This window comes from Pollicipes pollicipes, unplaced genomic scaffold, assembly GCF_011947565.3.
Source record: "Pollicipes pollicipes isolate AB1234 unplaced genomic scaffold, Ppol_2.1 Scaffold_7261;HRSCAF=8764_pilon_pilon_pilon, whole genome shotgun sequence".
Lineage (NCBI taxonomy): Eukaryota > Metazoa > Arthropoda > Thecostraca > Pollicipedomorpha > Pollicipedidae > Pollicipes > Pollicipes pollicipes.
This window is the reverse complement of record NW_023597054.1, coordinates 62,166,616-62,189,171: the sequence shown is the minus strand read 5'-3', so window position 1 is coordinate 62,189,171 and position 22,556 is coordinate 62,166,616. Positions and strand designations below refer to the sequence as shown.

General features: G+C 49.5%; 1 protein-coding gene across 1 annotated transcript; it reads left to right on the top strand.

Annotated features, from left to right (window-relative positions):
- Positions 1–4,542: 4,542 nt before the first annotated feature.
- On the top strand, positions 4,543–14,619 carry LOC119112268 (galactosylgalactosylxylosylprotein 3-beta-glucuronosyltransferase P; the record flags this gene model as incomplete). The annotated part of the gene is made up of 7 exons (XM_037236377.1): positions 4,543–5,156; positions 9,942–10,351; positions 11,849–12,012; positions 12,316–12,492; positions 12,847–12,957; positions 13,693–13,811; positions 14,469–14,619. Coding segments are annotated over exons 2-7 (1,131 nt in total), but the record flags the coding sequence as incomplete, so codon positions are not given.
- Positions 14,620–22,556: the final 7,937 nt, after the last annotated feature.

Genomic DNA, 22,556 nt, shown 5'->3' with positions numbered 1-22,556 from the left:
CAATCACGCCCAAATTTTTATTAGACTGTAGGGCATCCACTGTACACGTTTTGACACCAAAAGCATGTTCCCAGTTCTTCTGGTTTCGTAGCAGCGGCGTTTTTCCTTTTCAGGAACGCCGCACGGTGATAACGGCTGTCGTGGACGGTGGGCGGCAAACGACGATGCCGCGGAACGCCCGGAGGGTCGACATTGCTACAGTAACGGAGCTGCAAATCATAACCGTATGCTCAAAACACACCAAAAATACATAGTTTCACTCAGAAATAAACAAAGCTGAAAGTAAAAACACGCCTGTCTAGATTTTGTGTCGCTACGAAGCATGACATCGTATGCATAATGTCGTAAAGCTGAAACGATTAAATTCTCTGGAAAATTTGACCTTTGACCTGAAATTATAAGGAGAGTTATTTACCTTAGATAAAAGCCGGTACCAATCTTGATATCTCGTTGGAATCAATTCACTAGGCTTTGTTTTGCTAGGCTCCATACGTAATAGTTTGGAAGCGTCAGTGGGGTCGCATCGACACCCCCGTCTCATTACATCTCTCAACAATAGTCTTTCAACAGCATTGGTGTGCCTGAATTTCCACTTGAAATATAGGCAATATCTCAGCTGGGCTCAGCCGGAGGCGCGTCCCTGCGATGCCCACCCTTCCTGCCAGGGTGAGAGGCAGGCGACGTCACATCGGCCCAGCAGCTGAGAGCGTCTTAAAGTCGCGAAGGCCGACGGCGACGGTCGGAGGGCGAAAATCCTCCCCTTGTGCTTACGAATGGTCTGCACTGGGGCTTTCAGAGTAGCTTGCATGACGAGAATAGCTCGTTACGTGTACCTTGAAACCACCACCCACTTCGTGCCGTCCGTTGTGAGGCTATGGCGCGGAATGCTGCGTACGGCTGCCAGCGGCCTGGATTGACCCTCGGGGAGTTGCCTGCTGACCTGTCCATGTCGGTCGGGCCAAACGATGCGTACGCCAGCTGGGAATTAATGAAAGTAGCTTAAGCCAGACTGTAACTTGTTACTAGTCGTTGCCATGCTAGCCGTGTCAGAACTGCTAGTGTAGCGGACAGGCTGACTTAATTGCAGCACTCACCTCAAAGGACCTAGTTAACTTAAGCGTGTGGGAAACCTGCGACCGTTATGCGCGCGCATTTTGGCCCTTTCTCTTGATGTTCTTGAGTACTTTTCCGTGATAGTATGCTTTATACTTGCATTTGCATTATTGGTCAGCGGTTATAAAAGGGTATTTTTGTCACTGACCGAATTTGTACAGTCAAAATTGTCGCCATCAGTGTAACACAATAGCATATGGCATATAATAACAATGAAATCCTTGCCCAGTACCGCCATCAGGAATCACCGTGTCACCAAAAGCCTCCTGCGTCACCGCAAGTTTCAACGTCATACACGCAAACAAAACCCTCCTTTATACAATGCCATTCCACCAATGTCAGGATAACTACTGGAGCTAGGAATGCAGGAACACTGCCATAGACTATGGGATAGTCCAATCATAAAAGCAGTCTTCTTCCACCATCGGGACATGCCGGGCCTCACGTTTTAACCTCATCTACAGCTGGATTTGCTTTACTCGACCGCGAAAAAAACGAAGGACCTCGACAGCAGGGTAGCTGAATACATGGCAGAATTCCAACCGGTGGCAGGCAGCGCTGGGGGATGGCATTCCAGCCGGTGGCAGGCAGCGCTGGGGGATGGCATTCAATATGCTGGGCCTCCTCGGGGCCACGCCACCTTATGAAAACCACGTGTGCGCTCCGAGCTTCACCCAAATCGTCATTATGCTTCCCACCGTACCACAGACATGCTCCAAGCCAGACGCGACATGTTTTACATGGTGGACGCCTTTCGTCGCGCCCCAGCAATCGTAATATACAATTGTATGCCTCGTTTTCACGCTGTCGGGTAAGGAAGGAGCAATATCTTTGGTTCCGGTTTGGGCTTAGGTTGAGGTGAAGGCGGCTACGTAAATGCTGGGCGAGAGGCAGTGGGGACGTACTGAAAAGACAATGCATCTGGGTCATGGAAAGGTGTGATCGCCGAACTGTTGGAGGAAATATAGCAGTTTCTTCATATTGGTGCCGCGCTGGGCAAAAAACAACAATAAAAACAATAATTTGCGGCTGCAGTCCAACGTAAGTAGACTGTTGCATATTTTGACAATACGAAGGTGCCAGAAATTCCAGGCTCACGCTAAATGAATTTCCTCCGTCTGAATAGAGAAATGATGGGTGTTCCAGCAAACTGTTGTTGACCCTAACCGCCTCTATTATCCATTAGATACCAAAGAAGCTTAACAGCTGGCTTGTCGACTTGGACGCACCGAAAGCGCGAAATTTTTAGTTTTGTTGAAATCATAAGTCATTTGGTTTTCGAACCACAGCCTGACGACGTTTTTTCAATTTCACGCAAATAAAGCTGCAGACAAGTTTCTGCCTGCAAACTGGCATGCACAACCCTATTGAGCAGCACTCCAATATGTTTTCCTCACAGAAGTTGCATGGACGGTTCAGTTAATACGTGATTATCAGCGGTACCATTTGGAACAAAGAAATGCCATTCAAGCATTTCAGAGTAAATTTTCATCGTCAATGGAACCCTTAACTTTTTCTTAACTTAACGAAAAAAGGAGGTGAACAGCAAGAGCCCTTTCTGACTGCGCTCGGATTTTACTGGCCGGTCCAGGGCCACATCCTTTTAGCCCATTTTCATGCAGTGGCTAGAGTTCATGCCTGCCAATAAGGGTCACTGCTTTTTGAAGCAACCGAGGCACCATTGGTAACCAGGTGGCCTTTGAGCGGAAAAATGGGCTCTGTGCAGCTAAAAAGACCACGAGTATCCACAGAGTAACGCGGATATAAGGACCTCGAGCCCCTAAAAATGTCCTGAGCGCACCGTGAGTCCCTGAGAACTCAGAGATCATCTCATTGGTCAGAGGGCTCTTCAGTGGCCATGGCAGCCCCTCGGTAGCCTGACAAGTCCCTAAAGAGCTCAGACGTCCCTGGGTGGCCAGAGGGGCGCGAAGAAGACAAGAGAGCCTCGGTTGATGCCTAAGAGTCCTCGCGTCCAGAGGGGACATCGGCAACCAAACGAACACCTCGTTGGCCGGAATGGTCTGCGAACGATCCAAGGTTCCCCTTCGTGACCAGGGGGTCTGGGTGGCCAGGGGGTTTGGGCGATAAGAGGGGGATCCACACCCAAACCAGGCTGCTCAGAAGCCAAAGGCGCCCATAAACGGCCAGAAGGGCCCTGATCAACTAGAAGGCCCGTGCGCAGCCAAAGGGGCCCTAGTACATAGAAAGTTGAGAGGTCAGTGCGACCCCCCAAACGACTGCTTCCATTGGGACTTGATGATTTGATGACCTCGTGGTTTGGTGATTTTGATGGCTAGGTCAGTGAGGACATTGCGCAGCCAGAGAAGAATGTCAGTGGCCGGAGAGTTGCTTGGGGGCCAAGGTGTCCCTCCATGGATAGACAGCCCCCTTAACAGCAACGTCCCCAAGCAGCAAGCCGGGCACTAAGCAGACAGGCAGCGCTAGACATTTACTGCACACCTGAGTGTCCAGAGTGCATCTGGCCGGCCAGGGTGTCCAACGAGCAGCCAGAAGCTCTCTTGGGCGATGGAAGGGACCTCCTCCCAATGGCCAAATGCGTCCCGAGCAATTAAGACGGTCACATGTGTCCAGAAACTTTTGAATATGAATACATCGCTTTGACGACGAAAAAGACCACAAAGTGGCCGGCGAGCTCTCAATAGCCAGAGGTCCATGAACCGTGCGATTCTCTCCTTCGTAGCACAGCTTTCATATCGAGTGTATAAATTGGAGTTGGACTTGAAATTTTGCGTCAGTGGTGGAATGCTTGGTAGATTTAACCACCTTAACCATGCGCATTCACTTGGCTGCAAGCATAAGTAACACTAATTCAACAAGAATGATACGAATTTTAGGTGTTCCGTAGCTACATTACAGCTGAGTTATTGTTACTGGGGACAAAACTATGCGTTTCTTCTGTTTCCGTCAGTCTATTAATAACAAACGTTGGCACGACAACTTTGCGGATTGAAACATTCACGTCGTGCGGGTTTAACATTGGGAGCCCGAGGTACGAAGTGCATGTGTGGTGCTGAGGTGTCCATCCTGTGCTTCATAATCTGTCGTGACGGTGACACATCGCATTTTTGTTCACGTGCGTTGGTAGGCTTTTACTATTCTCCTTCAGGATATTGCACGCTTTTCCGCAAATAGTCCTCACAAATGTAAAAAGAGAGAGAGGAGAGAGAGAGAGAGAGAGAGAGAGAGAGAGAGAGAGAGAGAGAGAGAGAGAGAGAGAGAGAGAGAGAGAGAGAGAGAGAGAGAGAGAGAGAGAGAGAGAGAGAGAGAGAGAGAGAGAGAGAGAGAGAGAGAGAGAGGAGAGAGAGAGAGAGAGAGAGAGAGAGAGAGAGACCGCCCCCTGTAGACCACACTATTCCTCGCTCTGCACCTCATCCCCGCGCAGTAAGCACGACCTAACCGGCTGCCTCCCGTCTGCACTGCGTCGCTCTTCATAGTCGTTCGCGGAAATCGTTGTTGCCGCCGCCCGCTGTTTCAGGCAGCTCAGAACCGGTCGTCGAGCTGGCGGAGCGGGAACGGAGCCAGGAGCGAGTCGGCACGGCACTCCGGCCGAGTCGAGCTGGCGGAGCGGGAACGGAGCCAGGAGCGAGTCGGCACGGCACTCCGGCCGAGTCGAGCTGGCGGAGCGGGAACGGAGCCAGGAGCGAGTCGGCACGGCACTCCGGCCGAGTCGAGCTGGCGGAGCGGGAACGGAGCCAGGAGCGAGTCGGCACGGCACTCCTGCCGAGTCGAGCTGGCGGAGCGGGAACGGAGCCAGGAGCGAGTCGGCACGGCACTCCGGCCGAGTCGAGCTGGCGGAGCGGGAACGGAGCCAGGAGCGAGTCGGCACGGCACTCCGGCCGAGTCGAGCTGGCGGAGCGGGAACGGAGCCAGGAGCGAGTCGGCACGGCACTCCGGCCGAATCAGGAGTCGAGCACTCAGGATGACCGAACGGACGGAGCGAGCACGAAAGACGACCTGAGCCGACTGACGGGAAGTCTACCAGAGCCTGACAGTGCCTCACCCATCCCGGAGTCCAAAATTACGTATGTTGTTTAGTGCATTAGCGAGGAACATTAGTCACATAGATAAGACAGTAGTATTAGCCTTATTCCTAGGAAAACTAGGAGAATAGAGACATAGTTAGGTTGATATTTCGGCAACATGCCTTTCCCTAAACAACAGCAGAAGTTTCTATTCTTGTTAGCAAAAGTTCTCAGAACATCTGCTATTGTTTCGAAAAAGGTATGTTGCCGAAGTATCGACCTAAATATATCTCAATTCTCCTGTTTTTTTTCCGAGGAATAAGGTTTATACTGTAATCTCATCCCAGAGTCCGTTGAACTTTCTATACCAACGGCTGAACTTCGCCGCCGGCCGCTCTGCCGTTCTCTGTTAAACACCGTATGTGAGTTGCATGTCAGAAAATCTCAGTCGCTCCTACACCTTGCAGCATGGCCGCTTGTTTACAATCCCAACAACAGCCTCGGGTACATACCTTGACATTGGAGCGTTGGGTAACGCTCTCCGGCCAGTGAGCGCGAGGTGGCGCCAGGTGAGTGGCCGCTCCGGACCTTTCGGCCGCTCCTTTGTCTTACCGAGGTCAACGTTGCTACGAAGGTGGCGTTCGGGGTGAGCTGAGCACAAGACACCGTAATTGTGGTAGACAGGCACAAGTGTCAAATGCGCGCGCTATAGTACAACGACATGCTACGATGGTACGTGTTAGCACCTGTTCTAGGTTTGTAATCGCGCGCATTTTGTGTTTTTTTATTCGCGAATGTGTATACTGCACTCGTATTTATCACGACCATTCGCTGGGTTTCTGCCGTATAAAAGACTTCTGAGAGATGGAGCTAAGTGGGGCCTTCGGTGGGATCTTCGGGGGGGGGGGGGGGGGGGGCTAGCCTACTTCGCATTAGCGCTGTCAGAGGCATGTGGCGAAGTGACAAACTAGTAGTGTTTTTGCTATCGCAAGTGTTGCGTGGGTAGACCGCACGAACGGATGTTTTTTATATCGCTACCCATAAGCAACATTTTGTAGCTTTCTACTTTATACCATGCATTTTGTGCTCGTGCGCAAGCGAATTTCTGCGCATTTATTTTCTGAACGCGCCTTAGCCCCCTGAAGCCCAGTTTTTTGCCTGAAAATCTGGATTGTTGAGCATTCCATAACTGTTGCGAAAACTTATAAACAGTTTGAAATTTTTCGTTCCCTAAGAGTAATGTTTTTCAGTATCTGCTTAATTCATCAGGTCTGAATAGAGACATGCAATGAATGTTGGTTGTAAATGATAACTGTCGTAAGCTATGACAGACGACACAGAGAACAGGCTGGGCTGGGCAAGAGCATTAAGACGCGCTCGAGTGGGGGTCAATTTGACCCCGCCGAATGTTTTCCGGAATGGTTTCCGTACAGCGCGACGTACCCATGCCATATTTTACATAGCTATAGACAATGGAATAGCAGCTCGTTTGGTATCCAATATTTTGAGGCATTTTTTAAGGTTGCTGACCTACGGCAAGTCAAAGTCAGGCCATGGATTCAGCGAGGGTGGGGGTGAGAATTTCTAGAGAAACTTTCAATCTGATGCAACAAGGGAGTGTAAGACAAAGCCATACACCTCTGAAATACTTTCTTAGACAACAAAACAATTGAATAAAAAAATTCATCGACCTAGAATCAGGTATCAAAGTTAGACCCGGGTCAAAACCAACCTGTTTTATTACTTTAGAGCTTGCTGTATGGGGTAGTTTCTGGTACTCATTTCTAACTCATTGATAACAGGAACCACATTACACATCTTCCATAAACTTCTTTAAGATCAGAATATATCACTGACCTAAAATGACCCAGGTCGATATTTTGCTTTTAAGGACATACTGTCTAGCGTAATCTTTGGCACTTATTCAAATTAGGAGCTACGTAGTCTTGTGTGATTTTGGTCACCTCATAAAAGTCAAACAAGGTTGCTGACCTTAAATGAGCACCACCGACGTTTTGCTTAAAACAGGTATCTGGGTGCTGGGGCACTTAAAAGCACCAATCTAGAGTTTGGCCTTGTTTGATCTTTTTCGACCCAAAGTCATGACCTAGAAATCCCAACTTTTGACAAAGGAAAGGTCACGTACAGCCAACACACCTTGTCAGTTTGGTGTCTCTAGGTTTCTTAATTTCTGGGATATCAGGGGGTCAAATTGACCTCCCACCCGAGTGAAGAGTACTCAACCGACCACCCGGGCGCATGTTACGTGAGCAAAACCCTGGTTGGTGATGGGATTTCAGATAATCATTTTTTTAGAAGTGCTACTGGTTACAATGCTGCGACTGATGTGCGGCTTTACTCCTGTAAACTCCCACTTGAATGGAACTTTAAATTGAATATAAGCCTTGTAAACTTGTAGAACTTCGGCAACGGCGGGTGGTGAATGGAATTCAGGCCAGTGCGATGCTTATCTTGTTTCTTTCCTTGCAAGGCAACGTGCTTTCTTTTTCAATGCTAGGTTTTCTATGACTGGTGAGTGACACCGCATCCTGACGATACCACCACGCCCGATTTTACTGTAGTTTTGCGACGGTAAATCGTTATGCATGGTTTTGCGTGCATCGCACCAGTTCACCTACTGTGACATGGGCGTCGTTAATGCTCTGACGGACCCGCGGGCCTCCGGGCAGCTCGTTTCCGGTAACAACACCCACTGCCCTATCGCAGCGCATCCCTCGGACGCATGGGTGGACAACGTGAGAAGTCAGTGTAAAAAACCGCCAAAATTAAATCAAGATATAATAGCATCGTGATCGAACCATGACCGTTTCCGCTATAAACTGGTTTGCCAGCTGCTGCACCCATCATGCCGCATTTTCCACACAACTTGGGCAACGTGTTGGCGAGCGTGCCATCACTACCAAGACTTTGGGCGGCTTCCATCAGCGTGGTGTCATGATGTGTTAAGTGTCGCGCAGCATTAACGTAAACGGCACGAACAGCGTTGCCTCCCAACGTGCGATGGACGTTTTCATTGCCTGGATTGTGACGAACGGTGCTATGATCGCCGCAGACCTCGACTTCATTCGCTTCACATACGTCCATCACACGTTCGTTTAAAGCGAATTCGCTTCTGCACCGATCTGCAACGCATTCTTCATTATATGTAGAAAGTTTATGTTGAAAGAGATTTGTTGATGTTGTTTACACAGCTGCTGCCGAGTTGTAATCTACTTTACCATTGAAGCTAGGGTCATGTGGTGCACCAATAATGTGTTTGTGTTTGTTACATTTTAAGCAATTGTTCACCTCTCATTACCTGTTTTCATTTTGAAGAACATCATCTTCAGCTCAGTGCTGGACCATCTAGCGAAATCAGATGAGTATATATATATAATATATATATAATATATATATAATCATATATATATACCAATAATATATATATGATATTATATATAATATATCTCGCTCTCTCTCTCCCTCTCTCCTCTCATCTCTCTCATCTCCTCTCTCTCTCTCTCGCTCTCTCTCCTCTCTCTCTCGCTCTCTCCATCTCTCTCGTCCTCTGGGCTCTCCTCCTCTCAGCTCTCTTCCTCTCTCTCTCTACCATCTTCTCGCCTCTCTCTGCTCTCCTCTCCTCTCTCTCTCTCTCTCTCGGTCTCTCTCCTCTCTCTCTCTCTCTCTCAACCAACGTGTTCTGTATCTACCTACCTATATATATATATATATATATATATATATATATATATATATATATATATATATATACAGATGTGTGTATGTGTGTATATTTATGCATCTGTTTGACATGACTACATTCACAATTGATAAGAATCAGACAGATCTTGATGAACAACGGTCTTTCAAATTCTGACGTTGAAAACGAAACACAACGACATATGACAAGACACTTTGACGGCAAACCAAGGCAAGGCATCCAACCAACCGTTAAACCGTGTTATTAAAATCAACTGACATATGCCCACAAACAAGACGAAAAAGCTTTACGGGAAATTATCTCTCGACATGTTGAAGACAAAAACGACCACAAAATAGACATTGTCATTTACTATTGTAAAAAGAAAATATCGAACTTTCTTATGAGAAACAGCCAGACAAACCCGACAAACTAAAATGCACCAATGTAGTGTATCAATCCCAATGCAACATCGAAGGCTGCAAACTTCGTTCGATACACTACATTGGTATGACCACAACGACACTCTCACGACGCCTGACAATGCACTTAGGTGACGAGGCACCTCTGGACCACATGCGACAGGAACACAACATGACATTGACACGACAACAACTGACAGACAGCACTGACATTTTACGGACGTGCAGTGGCAGAAGACGCCTTTAAATTTGGGAAAGCGTATTCATTAACGGACTCTTTCCAGCCTTAAACAGACAGACAAATTCTTGCAGAACTCTTGAACTACTAGGTGGTGGGTGGTGAGCACTTCTAATGTGATTATGGCAATAGTGTTCCCATTGTGTCTTTGCGGTGTTCCCGTTATGAGTGTTTCTTACATGTATGAAAATGAAAATAGGATTCCGTCTTTTTTCAATTAAATATGCTTCATTTATGTTCTCCGTACCAAAAGCGAGAGAGAGAGAGAGAGAGAGAGAGAGAGAGAGAGAGAGAGGAGAGAGGGAGAGAGAGAGGAGAGAGAGAGAGAGAGGAGAGAGAGAGAGAGAGAGGAGAGAGAGAGAGAGAGAGAGAGAGAGAGAGATATATATATATATATATATATATATATATATATATATATATATATATATTTATACACATTAATGCGGTGTACGGCACACCGATTGTCTGTGTCTGCCGCGCAGGATGATGCTGCGTGGCCGGAAGCTGCACGTGGTCTGCTTGCTGGCGCTGCTCAGCGTTCTGCTGCTGGCCGTGTACCAGATGCGGCCGCAGCTGTACGTCTGCAGCACCGAACCGCTCTCGACCGACGGCGTGCCAGAGATGCGGATGGCGTCGATCCTGGCCTGCCCGCCGGTGCTGGTCGAGTCGGTGCAGCGGCCTCGGCCGGCGACCGCGTCCGCCCTGCAGCGGGTGTACGTCATCACGCCCACCTACCCGCGCGCCGTCCAGGTGCCCGAGATGACGCGCCTGGCGCAGACCCTCATGCTGACCTCCAACGTGTTCTGGGTGGTGACCGAGGATGCGCCGGTGCGCACGCCGGCCGTCACTGAGATCCTGCAGCGCTCCGGACTGCCGCACGTCCATCTTCTCGGTGAGTGGTAAACGGCTGCGGGGAGCGCTGGGAATCCGGTACCTGGGTCCTCACCAGCGGGGACAGCTGACGAAGGGTGTGCCAGGTATGACGCCACTCTGGCGCCACTCTGACTCGAAGAAACTTCGACTTGTTAGTCACTGACTGGCTTCTTTTTCCTCTGAAGGCACATGATGTACTTGCAAATCACAGCTGAACGAATGGGAGGGTGGTTAATCTTGTGCGACTGCAGCTGCCTGCCCGACCAGTGCGTCTGGTCCGACAGTTGCCTTCGTTTTATTTTTTTTTTAAACGGGTGACGTGCGCCCAGATGTGTGCCGGCGCACAGCCACGCACACCGAAACCAAGCCTATCCGCGCACTGTTACCTTGAGAACGTCTATCAGATCATGTCGGCCAGCGTACAATGCCTTGTCCAAAATAGAAGGTGGTCGTGCACGTCAGCGTGGGTCAAGTTAGATGCGATTTTATCGTTCTTCATGTTCAGCGCTGCTCATTGTGCGAATGCAGGCGCACAATCACCAACATTAGCGCGACCCGCCCAACCGGCCATAGCTCACTTCGAGCTCCCCAATGTTTGCATAAAATTCTTGTACGCACTACATCTGAAGAATCTCGCGACGATACAGGTACATCCAAAGAGTCTCACGACGGTACAACTACATCCGAAGAATCTCGCGACGATAAAACTACATCTGAAGGATCTCGCGACGATACAACCACATCCGAAGAATCTCGCGACGATACTACTACAACCGAGGAATCTCGCGACGATACAACTACATCTGAAGAGTCTTGCGACGATACAACTACATCCGAAGAATCTCGCGACGATACAACTTAATCCGAAGAATCTCGCGACGATACAATTTGGCCCTGGCGGTCAGGTCAAACATTGGTTTCTAGAGGCAGCCTTGCGCTGTTTTTGTGCTCTAAATGACTCAATTGTTACCACTTATTAAAGGAATGGGTTTCAAAGAAAGCATATGAATGACGTGAAAGCGCAGTAAATGGATGCCCTAAGGGTTGGCTATCGAATGACCCTGTGCGCAAAGAACGCAAAATGCTACTCTAACGCATCATGTTTTGTTAACAACTGAAGGGAGCCGTCTGCTCACCACGCCATGGTGTAGCCTGGGCATGAATTCAACTTAAGGGGGTTGTGATTTTGTTCACAAAAGGTAGGGCCTGTTGAAGGCTAAATGGCCCTACGCGCGCAAGAGGAATCGACACGATACGTTAGTACCCACGGAAACATTTGTTGGGAACGATCGGGTGCGCCCGGATGCATTGCACTTTGTTTGCAGCACATATTCTTGTTGCCATGCATGCCTCTACTAGAAATGAGCCTCCTTAAATAATGCATTGTCGTTTTTTAATTCTTGTTCTGATATGAATACCACTTACGACTCCAAATATGAACGGATCGACGATCTTATTACTTTCGGTCTTAGACCCCGCATGTCGTGAGGGTGACGTCATGCCTGCGTTTTGACAGGTTTAAAGCCCGACAAATATTCTCGCAACGACTTCGAGGGTCCAGTACCAAAAGGTGTATCCAACCGCATGGCTGCATTGGAATGGCTGCGGAAAAACACCGACAGCGGAGTCTTCTACTTCGCTGACGACGACAACACTTATGACTACCGCCTATTTGAAGAGGTATTCTACTTCAGTACCATGCTTGTGCTCTTATTACATCCAGGGAATGCTGTCCCCGTAAACCAGGCGCTGTACTTAACAGCATACTAGAAATGGTTCAACAATGATCCATCGGGTTCAGTTTGCGCTCACCATGTGGATCGCGTAGTACACCGGTACTTTTCTACGCGTATACCTCGGCACACATCGTTCGTCTCATCTGTGACGTTTCTCCGTGCTCGCGTTCCGCCGTGTGCCGTCTGTCGGGTGCTGCCATGCCACCGCCGGTTGCCGGCGTCCGCTGACCGTCCCGGCGTCTCGCAGCTCGCCAAGACGAAGCGCGCCTCGGCCTTCCCCGTGGGTCTGGTGACCATATTCGGCCTGAGCACGCCGGTCGTAGAAAACGGAGTCCTCACTGGCTTCTACGACGGCTGGATAGGCGGTCGCACCTTCCCTATGGACATGGCCGGTTTTGCAGTCAGCGTGGAGGTGCTGCTGCAGGTGGGACATGATGTCGTCAGAATTTCTGCCCTGTATGCAGCATTTATGCTGCGGGTACAGCTCTTCCATCCTGATCGCCGTCCCCCCCCCCCGCCGTGTGTATCTGGCGCATTCCCCGTGATTAAGCACTTCCTACTTAAGGCTTGAGCTAGCCCCAAGCCCTTGATGATGTCAACTATTGCACTGGGATTGGACACTCCTCACTAGCCTGTGAAGTGGCCGCTGAGGCCTTTATCATAGGAAAGGTAGGCACCCTGAGCCCGTTTCCTGGCCAGCAATCCACGTAACGTGACGCGGCTTGCATTAAAACGGACGCTGATTGCTGTCACACTGCGATATGGTCCTGTTCCGCAGCATCCAAAGGCGGCCATGCCGTTCAAGGCGGGTTATGAGGAGGACGGTTTCCTGAAATCGCTCGGCCTGAAGGAAGAGGATCTGGAGCCGCTGGCTGACAACTGCACCAAGGTCAGCGCGACGACTGTCGCTGCCCTTACGTGGGCAGCACCAGTCTCGTTGTGGGGAGCTATGGCGTGCCACTTCGACGCACGTATGCTGATAAGCACGGCTTGTGCCAGCATCCGTTTGTAGGGTAGGTTTATGTCAACGAGTTTGAGTCAACGATCGTAAGGTTACGGCTGTGCCGTAAGGATGAACATGCTTAAGTCGACCAACTATCAAGTAAAGCTGTTCAACAACTGTACCACTTTACATGCAAAGGCTCTTAAAATGACTGTTCCACGTTTGTATGGGATGTGGAACTGAGACGACCGTTTTCAAGATCACTCCCTTCAGTTCACACTAATGCCGTTTTTCAAACCTGAAGTCCTTTCATTTCTGAGCTATGTGCATGGGAACTTGTCCAGATTATTTCATGCTGTCCTGTTTGAAGTCACCCAAAGATGATGTCATGGAAACGTCACGCTAATTACGCCCCTTCAATGGTCACACTATGGTCATGAGGTCAATACAAATATGAATACTTTGGGTTGTTCGTGTTCAGAGTACGTCACCACGAATCGTAACTTCAACGGCCAGAAGTTGGTTTGCAACCATGCACTAAATGCAACTTTCAAACAGGAATAGCGTTTTGTGATACTTAGTGCAGGAATGTGGGCAGTGCTCTAGCTATGACGAAAATTCGATTAGCAATCATATAATCAAAAGCCCTTATCAACCCTCAACGCCAACTCTGCGCCGTAGATCATGGTGTGGCATACGCAGACCAAGCAACCGAGGGTGCCGTTCTCCACCGTCGACATGGAAGATTACCGCAACACCAACCTGGAAGTACTGCGACACGTGGTCAATCCCAAGCCCAGGTGATAGTGGGCCGGGCACCGAGCTGGCGGCAGCGACGGGCGGTCTGACGGCCCCTGTCGTCGGACTGGTATGGTGTCAGGGTACGGGGCTTGTGCTCCGACTGGCGAAGGTCTGATGTTGATCAGGCCACGGATAGGGACGATCTGGGACGGCCACGGGCGATTGTCCCAGCACAGGGACACGGCCTGCCGTGGAAGTGGACGTCATGCGGTGGCGCTGGGCGATCTGATGCCTCGCGTGTGGTCTGTGATTCAGTGGCAGATGGCCACGTCACTGGGCTGTGCGAACAGATAGGAGGCTTTCGGACGACGCGTCTTCATCGGCGTGATCCGACACGTGACGGACCGTCTTAGAACTAGCAGGAGCCCGCACTGCAGTGTGTTCGGACAGCCGTGTGCGGTGACATCCGAGAGTGTGATGCATTGGCTGGTTTTGTGTGCTTCTGCTGGGCGGAAAATGATATCAAGGCTGCCTTATGGATATTGTTATTATTCTTACACGCTCCGTTTTGGTGCCTGAGTGTACATGTGCTATTCGTGTATTTAATAGAGATATACAGGTGTTTGCATTCTGTAAAACAGCACAGTATGCCCTAGTATGAACTTGTTTTCCGTGTAATGCATCTTTCCTTATCTCTGTTCCCTCCTCCGGCGCAGTTCCTGGCGCTCCCCGCCGGCGCCCGTGCGGCGACCGGCGCCTCCCGTCCGACCCAGTGTCGCCATCCTGACCACTTCCGGCCCTCGTCCGAGTCGCCCCGGCACCGCCACCGTGCGGCGGACTTGGCTGCCCGCCCGGCCTGTGCTCCGGCCCGACCCCGCCGGACGCCGGACGGACACTTAACGCGGCTCTCGGCACCCCCTGGTGACCTGGCCCGGCTTCACGCGGATGAGGTCAGCCAGCCCTGGTAGCAGGACTGCTCCCGGATCGGCCCTGGCCCGGCCGGCGACGCCGGCTCAACCAAAACGGCGCCGGCCGCCGACGACGTCCCAATCTCAGGCGGGCTCCGTCTGGGCCGGCAGCGTCGGCTCTGTCCTGGCAGTGGAGACGGGCGTCGCCGCAGGCGTCAAACGCGCTCTTAGCGTCCTGCCGACGCCTCAGCTCGCGGCTGGCACCCGTGGCATTACGCCGCAGCGTGGAGCAGGCCCACCTGACGCGATCGGCGCCGTCTCGACGGACCTCACCGCAGTGCAGACCAGGCCGGAGGACAGCCTGAGCCACGGCTCTCCGCGGCCGTTGCAACAGCCGCAGGCGCCGGCGAGCGGACCGCCGACTGGGCTGGAGCCAACGACCGTGGATGAGATGACGGCCGGTGACAGGCCCGGAGCCGCGTCGGTGCGGGCTGTGGACGGTGGCGGCTCCGACGACGGCCACTCCGCCCCACAGCTGCCTGCTGTGGCGTTAGCGCTCGCCCGCAGCACCTCCACACCCGACGCGGTTTCAAGGAGCAATTTCGAACCACATCGTTGACTGGTATGGCTGGTTCCGGAAATGACAAGGTCGTTGTCATGACTTGTGGCCCAGTCAGAGCCAGAGAGTCGCAACTACGTGTTCACAGGCACCCTTTCGGGTATTTCCTCCACGTTGCCAGGGTGCCGAACCAATCGCTGAGGGCCTAGTGCAATGCATGTATGCTTTTGTGGAGTGCCGCGAACCGTTCACAACGATCTAGGTAAAACTTTGACTGGAATGTTTTGCCAGATTGTGAGACATTCGTTGATCTACATCAACAGCATTCCGTCCGTTGGTTGGTATGCTGGGGGACTGCTAGGAGAATTTAAGCGGGAGAGAGGAGTGAATCTTCAAAACAGCCTCGCACGTGTTGAGGTCGTACACTGAAGTGGAGAAGTTCTAAGGATGGACCGGCCGGGTTGCTTAAGAGGGCTTCGGCAATGCCTGTGTAAAGATGATACATCACACTGACCTACAGCGCTGTGATTATGTTCCTTCGACCGCACACTATGTGACAAACGCAGCTTCGTCCATGATCTTCGTACCGGGTCCATCCAGGGTCCCGCGAGAGGGAGAGAGACCAGACAGACGAGGCCAGTCATACCCCAGCAGAGGGGAGCAAGTAACGCCACCTACGTCTAATGATCTTGAATGCTGTTGGGGCCTTGCCTTTTCTTCGACGCAGGGACACTCGCTCATTCGTGTTCTCATACTGCGGTAGAGAGGGGTGAACCAGCAGGTCAGCAGGTGTACAGGTCGCCGGCTGACATCGGTTATGGTAGGCGTGGGAGCCTGGTGGCGGCTGAGACGGCCAGACGGGCTGACGAGGTAGCAGATCATACGCCGCCTGAAAGCGCTAAAGGTCAGAGCGGAATCTGTCGTCAGATACACAACGGAGTTCACTGACAAAGGGGACGCCGAGCAGTAATGCTCTGTCGTCAGATACACAACGGAGTTCACTGACAAAAGGGACGCCGAGCAGGAATGCTCTGTCGTCAGATACACAACGGAGTTCACTGACAAAGGGGACGCCGAGCAGGAATGCTCTGTCGTCAGATACACAACGGAGTTCACTGACAAAGGGGACGCCGAGCAGGAATGCTCTGTCGTCAGATACACAACGGAGTTCACTGACAAAGGGGACGCCAAATAGAAATGCTCTGTCGTCAGATACACAACGGAGTTCACTGACAAAGGGGACGCCGAGCAGGAATGCTCTGTCGTCAGATGCACAACGGAGTTCACTGACAAAGGGGACGCCGAGCAGGAATGCTCTGTCGTCAGATACACAACGGAGTTCACTGACAAAGGGGACGCCGAACAGGAATGCTCCGCAGAATCAAGTGTTGGAGACCGCTGCTCAGCGAACGGAGGAAGCACCTCCAATTGCTATGGTCGAATTGCCGGTGCGTAAGGCGGGGTGGACCAGGTGACCTCCCAGTCGCTTAATCACTGCGTCGTGGATATTGAGTGGCTATGGTAGGTCATGTATTTGTGTGTGCGTGCGTGCATGCATGCGTGCATGCGTGCGTGCGTGCGTGCGTGCGCGTGCGTGCATATGCGCGTGCGCGTGTGCGTGTGTGTGTGTGTGTGTGTTGAGCCACTGTCCAGTGTTTGAATATTCTCTTGTGGTCCACCAGTTTAGCCGGCTGGCCGGGGATGGGGGCCGGCCGGCTGGCCAGCCCCCATCGGGACCGAGCGGGTTTGCGCTGTAGGCGATTTGGATGGGGGGGGGGGGGGGCAGTTGGCGTTGCGTGTCAGCGGCTCATATTTTGTATGTTCGTGATACGGTTTTTTGTGTCTGAAAATCTGCAAGATATTTCGGTCTTCATCAGTGGCAACAGAGCATCAACATCGGCCATCTGACACAGGGCCGTTCAACTGTCTCATTGTAGATCCTTCCATCGCCATTTATCATATTTTCTTCCACTGCCAGAGGGCCAGACCAACGTAAGGGGCCCTCGGACATTCGGCGTCCCGTGCTGTCTCTGTTCAGCGAATGGACACCCTGACCGACACACGGGACCCACGATCGTCTCAAAGGCCATCAGCAATGCGCTGTCCCTGCTGGAGAAACGTGCCCCCAAGGAGACACTTTGACAGGGGAGGTCGGCCCCGAATCGATGCAGATCCCCACTGACGCAAAAAGTACGCATGCGTGAAGTGTACGCACTTGTTCGTAAGCAAATGCACCTGAGGTAAAGTATGTGTGGAAAATGGTCGTATCAACAAAAGCTCATCAAGACAAAAGTTTGTAAAGAAAGAAACTCGTATCCATAAAGAACGCACACCAGTACTCGTAAGCATTTAACACAAGCGAATGTTCGAAGCGGATGAAAGTGGGTTTGCCAAAAATGCGTACACAAAGTTTCATAAGCAGCATAGGCGCACGGGTACGCTGTTTGCTTGCGATTCAGTGTCGGAGAACGATGGACATCAAGCCGGTGGCAAAGCATGGATAAATTTCACTTCGGGATGGTGAATGATGCTTACATGGGGAGTGCACCAGGACAGATAGATCATCGGGATAACAAATTATGCACCCGTGCTCTTAAATTTCGCTGGAATTTGGTTTCCGGGATAATGCAAGGTGGGGATTTGATTGAGCAATTTCTGTTTCTTTCGGTGGACGGTTTACAAATGATGCTCTCGAGTAATGTTGGATCGGGTTCAAGCAGGGTCCCAATCCCAAGGGAGGGGGGGGGGGGGGTCGTGGCGAGTTCACTTGGTGCGTCATTTCATCCGGAATCGGATTTGCTTGATATAAGCAATCGTAAACCGGGCGTCGCTAGCGCGTCTGCGCGACGTTTGCCACGGCAGTTGACTCGTCGTGTCAGTCAGCTGGCGTCAGTGGCACGCTCAGGGGGAGTCAGGCAGTCATCGGCAGATAGGCTGTTAGGGTGAGGTATAATAGGGATGCACAGCAAACTCGGCGGTTGTTCTAGCAAAAATACTTTTACATATATATATATATATATATATATATATATATATATATATATATATATATATATATATATATATATATATATATATATGTATATGGTTTTAACCTCCAGTTCTTTCGATTCCAAGGTCATCGTGCACAACCCTAATCAACTTGCGTTCGTTTGCCGGTAACCTCAAGACGTTAATTTCACGTCATGAAAAGTTAGGCAAGCCATAAAACTTCAGCCAACACATGCAACTGTTACCCCCCACCGTCATCTCCTACCCCCTTCTCTCCCCAATCGACGGGAGGTAGCACCCACGGTGACCACTCATTCGGAACCTAACACCAATCAAGAACATCTGCATTCCAACGTTCCGTGCACATCTGCATACGAGGGTCTGCGTGCGAACTCTCACCAAACGAACGTCATCCTGACGCAAATTTTTGCGCAAACGTTATGGACGTAAATCATATGTCGAAATACGAACCTTTCCTCGCGATTTTTTTGGAAACAACCTTTATCCTTGACTAACGTTCGCCATCACGAGCTTTTGGCACCATGATGTGTATACCCTTCGTGATTTATCTTGACAAACACTAGACGTACGTACTTTATTGTACGAACAATTGTCATGCGTACCTTTGCTGCGCATACGTTATTCCAAAACCCCGACTCATGTCGGTAAAGAATTGTCAGAGCTGAGGTTCGCCTGTAAGGAATATAGATGACGCAGTGGTCGACAGTCCGCACTGAACGGAGCAGCCTGTTGACCACGGCGACCTTGGTCGCATGGTGGGTAAGCTGCGGGGTGGTGCGAGAGCGGGGTAAAAACAGTCACGCGAAAGGCAAGAAACGCGGTAGTTGGTTAGTCCCCGGGCTCACTGCATAGGCTACATTTACCAACTGCACGTTGAACCATACTAACCACAACTATACCAAACTCTATAACTTGCTATGCGTTGCGCCGTATAGTTGGTTAGTTTTTGCTGGCTCAAGCATAAAACACAGAGGCTAGATACGAAACTGGAGGTACGCCGGAAGTGAACATCCGAAGTCGATTAGAACAGGCAAGTTCTTGCAGGCATGCTTCGTTAAGTAACGGCACTGACTCGTTGATGACCCATGCGAAGACCTGCTGTGGTATATGAATGACTTGCGTTTACATTATTTCGGGATGCTTTACCCATTACTTTTGCTTTATTTTTTGTTTAAAATGCATGTTACACCTTTAAATGGGGGGTTTAAACTGAAATAGCCATCGTGATGACCCTCTGATGCAGTCCACGGCAATGCCCTTCTTAAGGCCCAAAGCTCTTTGGTTCCTGAGTCATACGCCCTCAAAAATGCGAAACGTTTATTGGGGTACTACTTCAGTCACCTTGGCATTGATGTCGTCATAGAAACGTCATAGGATTGCCGTTATATTACAGGCCGATTTCTGCTTGTGGTCGCTGATACATTCGCAAGGGTTGTGGCGCGGCACGTATGATACAATCCGCGGAAGATGATTGGCTGTTAGTAAGATTTCGCTGCTGAATGCGTGTCGCAAACGTAAGCGCGAGCACTTTCGGGTTGTGCGGCACTCGTCGCTAACGGGGCATTTTTCCTTATTTCTGTACCACAGGGAGATGTTATAAACAGAGAATGCCACTGTCTGCAAAAAAGTGCAGCACAGAAAAAAAGAACGGCACTCTCCCGCAAGTTATAAAAAAACAGAACGCAACGTAAAATCTGCCTTTTTCTTCTGCTGGCGTGTTTGTTCTTCTACTGACATATTTCTTACGGACAGCTCGGTTGGCGCCAAGGCCGGCTGGCACTATGTGTACGGGAGCAACGAACCTTGCAAAGGTTTATGGGTTAGCAGGGCCTTGTAAAATTAAGGAAATATTATGTTTGGACTTGTTCTTGTTGTTAAGGTCATATATATATATATATATATATATATATATATATATATATATATATATATATATATATATATATATATATATATATATGTATTTACGAGTGTATATATTACTAAATATTGAACACATATTCTAGGAAAATATGAATCTTGAGTAAAAAAACGTGTTCTTCAAGTACAATCTCTTGAGTTGTATTACCATGAACCCCCGTTGCGACCTGGTTTTGAAGGTGGCTCACGGTGAAACGCGGTGTTATAACCGAAAACCTGCGCGGGCATTGCGAGATAACCTGCAATTTGATAATCCCGCGGGTTGTGTTATTGCGGGATCACACTTATTTGACAGAGTGTGAATCAAGAGCTTGAAGTGGGTGCGATCACAGGTGGTGCGTGCCACTGGCTTGCATTGATCTTGTGCGACGTGGAGTGTACGTTCGAGGTTTGTACTTCCGAGAGAAAACAATGTTTTGGTATTCTTTAAATTTAATGACTCCCAATAAAATGTCATGCATTGATACCTGCCTCCATCTTTAGGTTTCAGTTTGAACATGACAAGGTGACGATGTCGGCAAACTGAAAGAAACACTAGCACCCATGCTGCAGGGGTGTTTAAAAGCAATTTGCCGCTTCATTATGATCTCGCCGACATTCTGAACCTACTGAGGAGTTACAGCATGTCATTAATCCATTGCATGCCATTACATTAGCAATTCATTTGGGCAGTAGGGACAGGTCAGCACAGCTTATTGATGCACATGCTGGGCATAAGTTCGCATGATGCAGTTTTGCAAAATTGTCTTTCACTCAAAAATTCTGGAAATATAGTGTTGTATTATTATGGATGCACATATGACTGTCTTAGCAAATTTTGTACGCAGGCAAGCATTGCTTATAAGTCATCATTGTCATAGTCACTGCAACTTGTGTGAGATGCTGGGTGCTGAGAAAGGTGGAGAAAAATTGTTGCTCGCTTCTTGGATTCTTGGATGGCACTTAATAATGTTTTTTATCGTCACCCTTGTGTGCACTAGCAGCTTCATCACTTCCTTGCATTTCGTCCATCTTACCATAACTACATACACTTGTCATGTCTCCAGCGTTGTGCAAGGTCAGCAGGTTCGTAGTGTCATTTTATTGCATGTAATATTTTATTCTTATACATGTGTTATTGTGTTGTGTGAATAATATTTTGAAGTGAAGCAGCCTGATGGCTGCAGGACGTTGCATGGCTGTGGAAGCGCAAGACGTGTTTGCATATTTGTCACCTATGTTTTGTGGATTCGCAAAACACACTGAGCAAGTGATGTCACTTATATGTTGAATGCTTTGCTGAAAGTGACTTGTATATTGTATCATGTGTTTTTGGTCAGTCATATGTCTGATGCGGAGAAAGCACAAGAATGCATGCTTGACCCATCTTTTCATGACGGAATTTATTATGAAAGCCGCAGGAATTGCTGTACAAAAACCATATCATTGTTCATCATGCCATGCCACAGTTCAGCACTGAGGTAGTGCCACGATGGCGCTGTTGGTCCGTGCCATTACACAATGTACCACATTGGTTGACTACTCTATGTCAAGCCTATGAGACAACATCTGATAATATATGAATGACTGGTAACAACTGACTTAACAGCACCAAAGGACTATCACCAGCGAGAATGCTGTTGCGCCACGGTTAACTAGTAATTACCTAAATAATCCTAAGCAAGAAAAACCTTGGTAGCTCAACCCTGCCATCTTTACCATACAAATAACAAAGCTTTGGCAATCAACTCATAGCTATATTACGGGTGTATTTATTTTTGCATAAAACTGCATTTCCAGCCACAAATAATAAATAAAATAACTACTGTACACATCACATGATATCAATGTCATGACTACAGCACTGCAGGCAAGGGTAAGTCGACAATACAGTATTGACATCCTCAACAGTCCTTGGCAGGTTTCGGTACGAGATTCATGACCCCACATGACAGTCTTCACAGCATATCGTGTTTTAAAATTTTGCTACTTAGGGTCGTTTTTAACCTTTGAAAGCTTACCAAGAGTTACAAGTAAGCTTTCCCCATCATGTATCTTGCTTATCTCAATATCTTCAAATGTAGAACATTCCCTTCGAACATTTCAGCCAAACCATTTGAATAAATGGATTTCTAAGCTAAGAGCTCATACCAAGCCGTGCTTGTTGTGTGTGATCTGACCCCTACCATCCGATCATGCAATTCTAGATCAACGGCAGAATTTGGTGGCGAAAGCTTAACGAGCCCTCATGCTCGGCACGGTCCGCCTCCTCTGACATCATCTGACCTATAGCGCGGCCCTTCTCACCGGCCGCAGGCCATACCTGTCGCGGAAAAATAGTGAGTGCTTGAAGCAATTCGAACACGCACATCCCACTCCCCCCCCCCCCTCGCCATCGATGGGGGATTGCAATGACGACGCTCTTA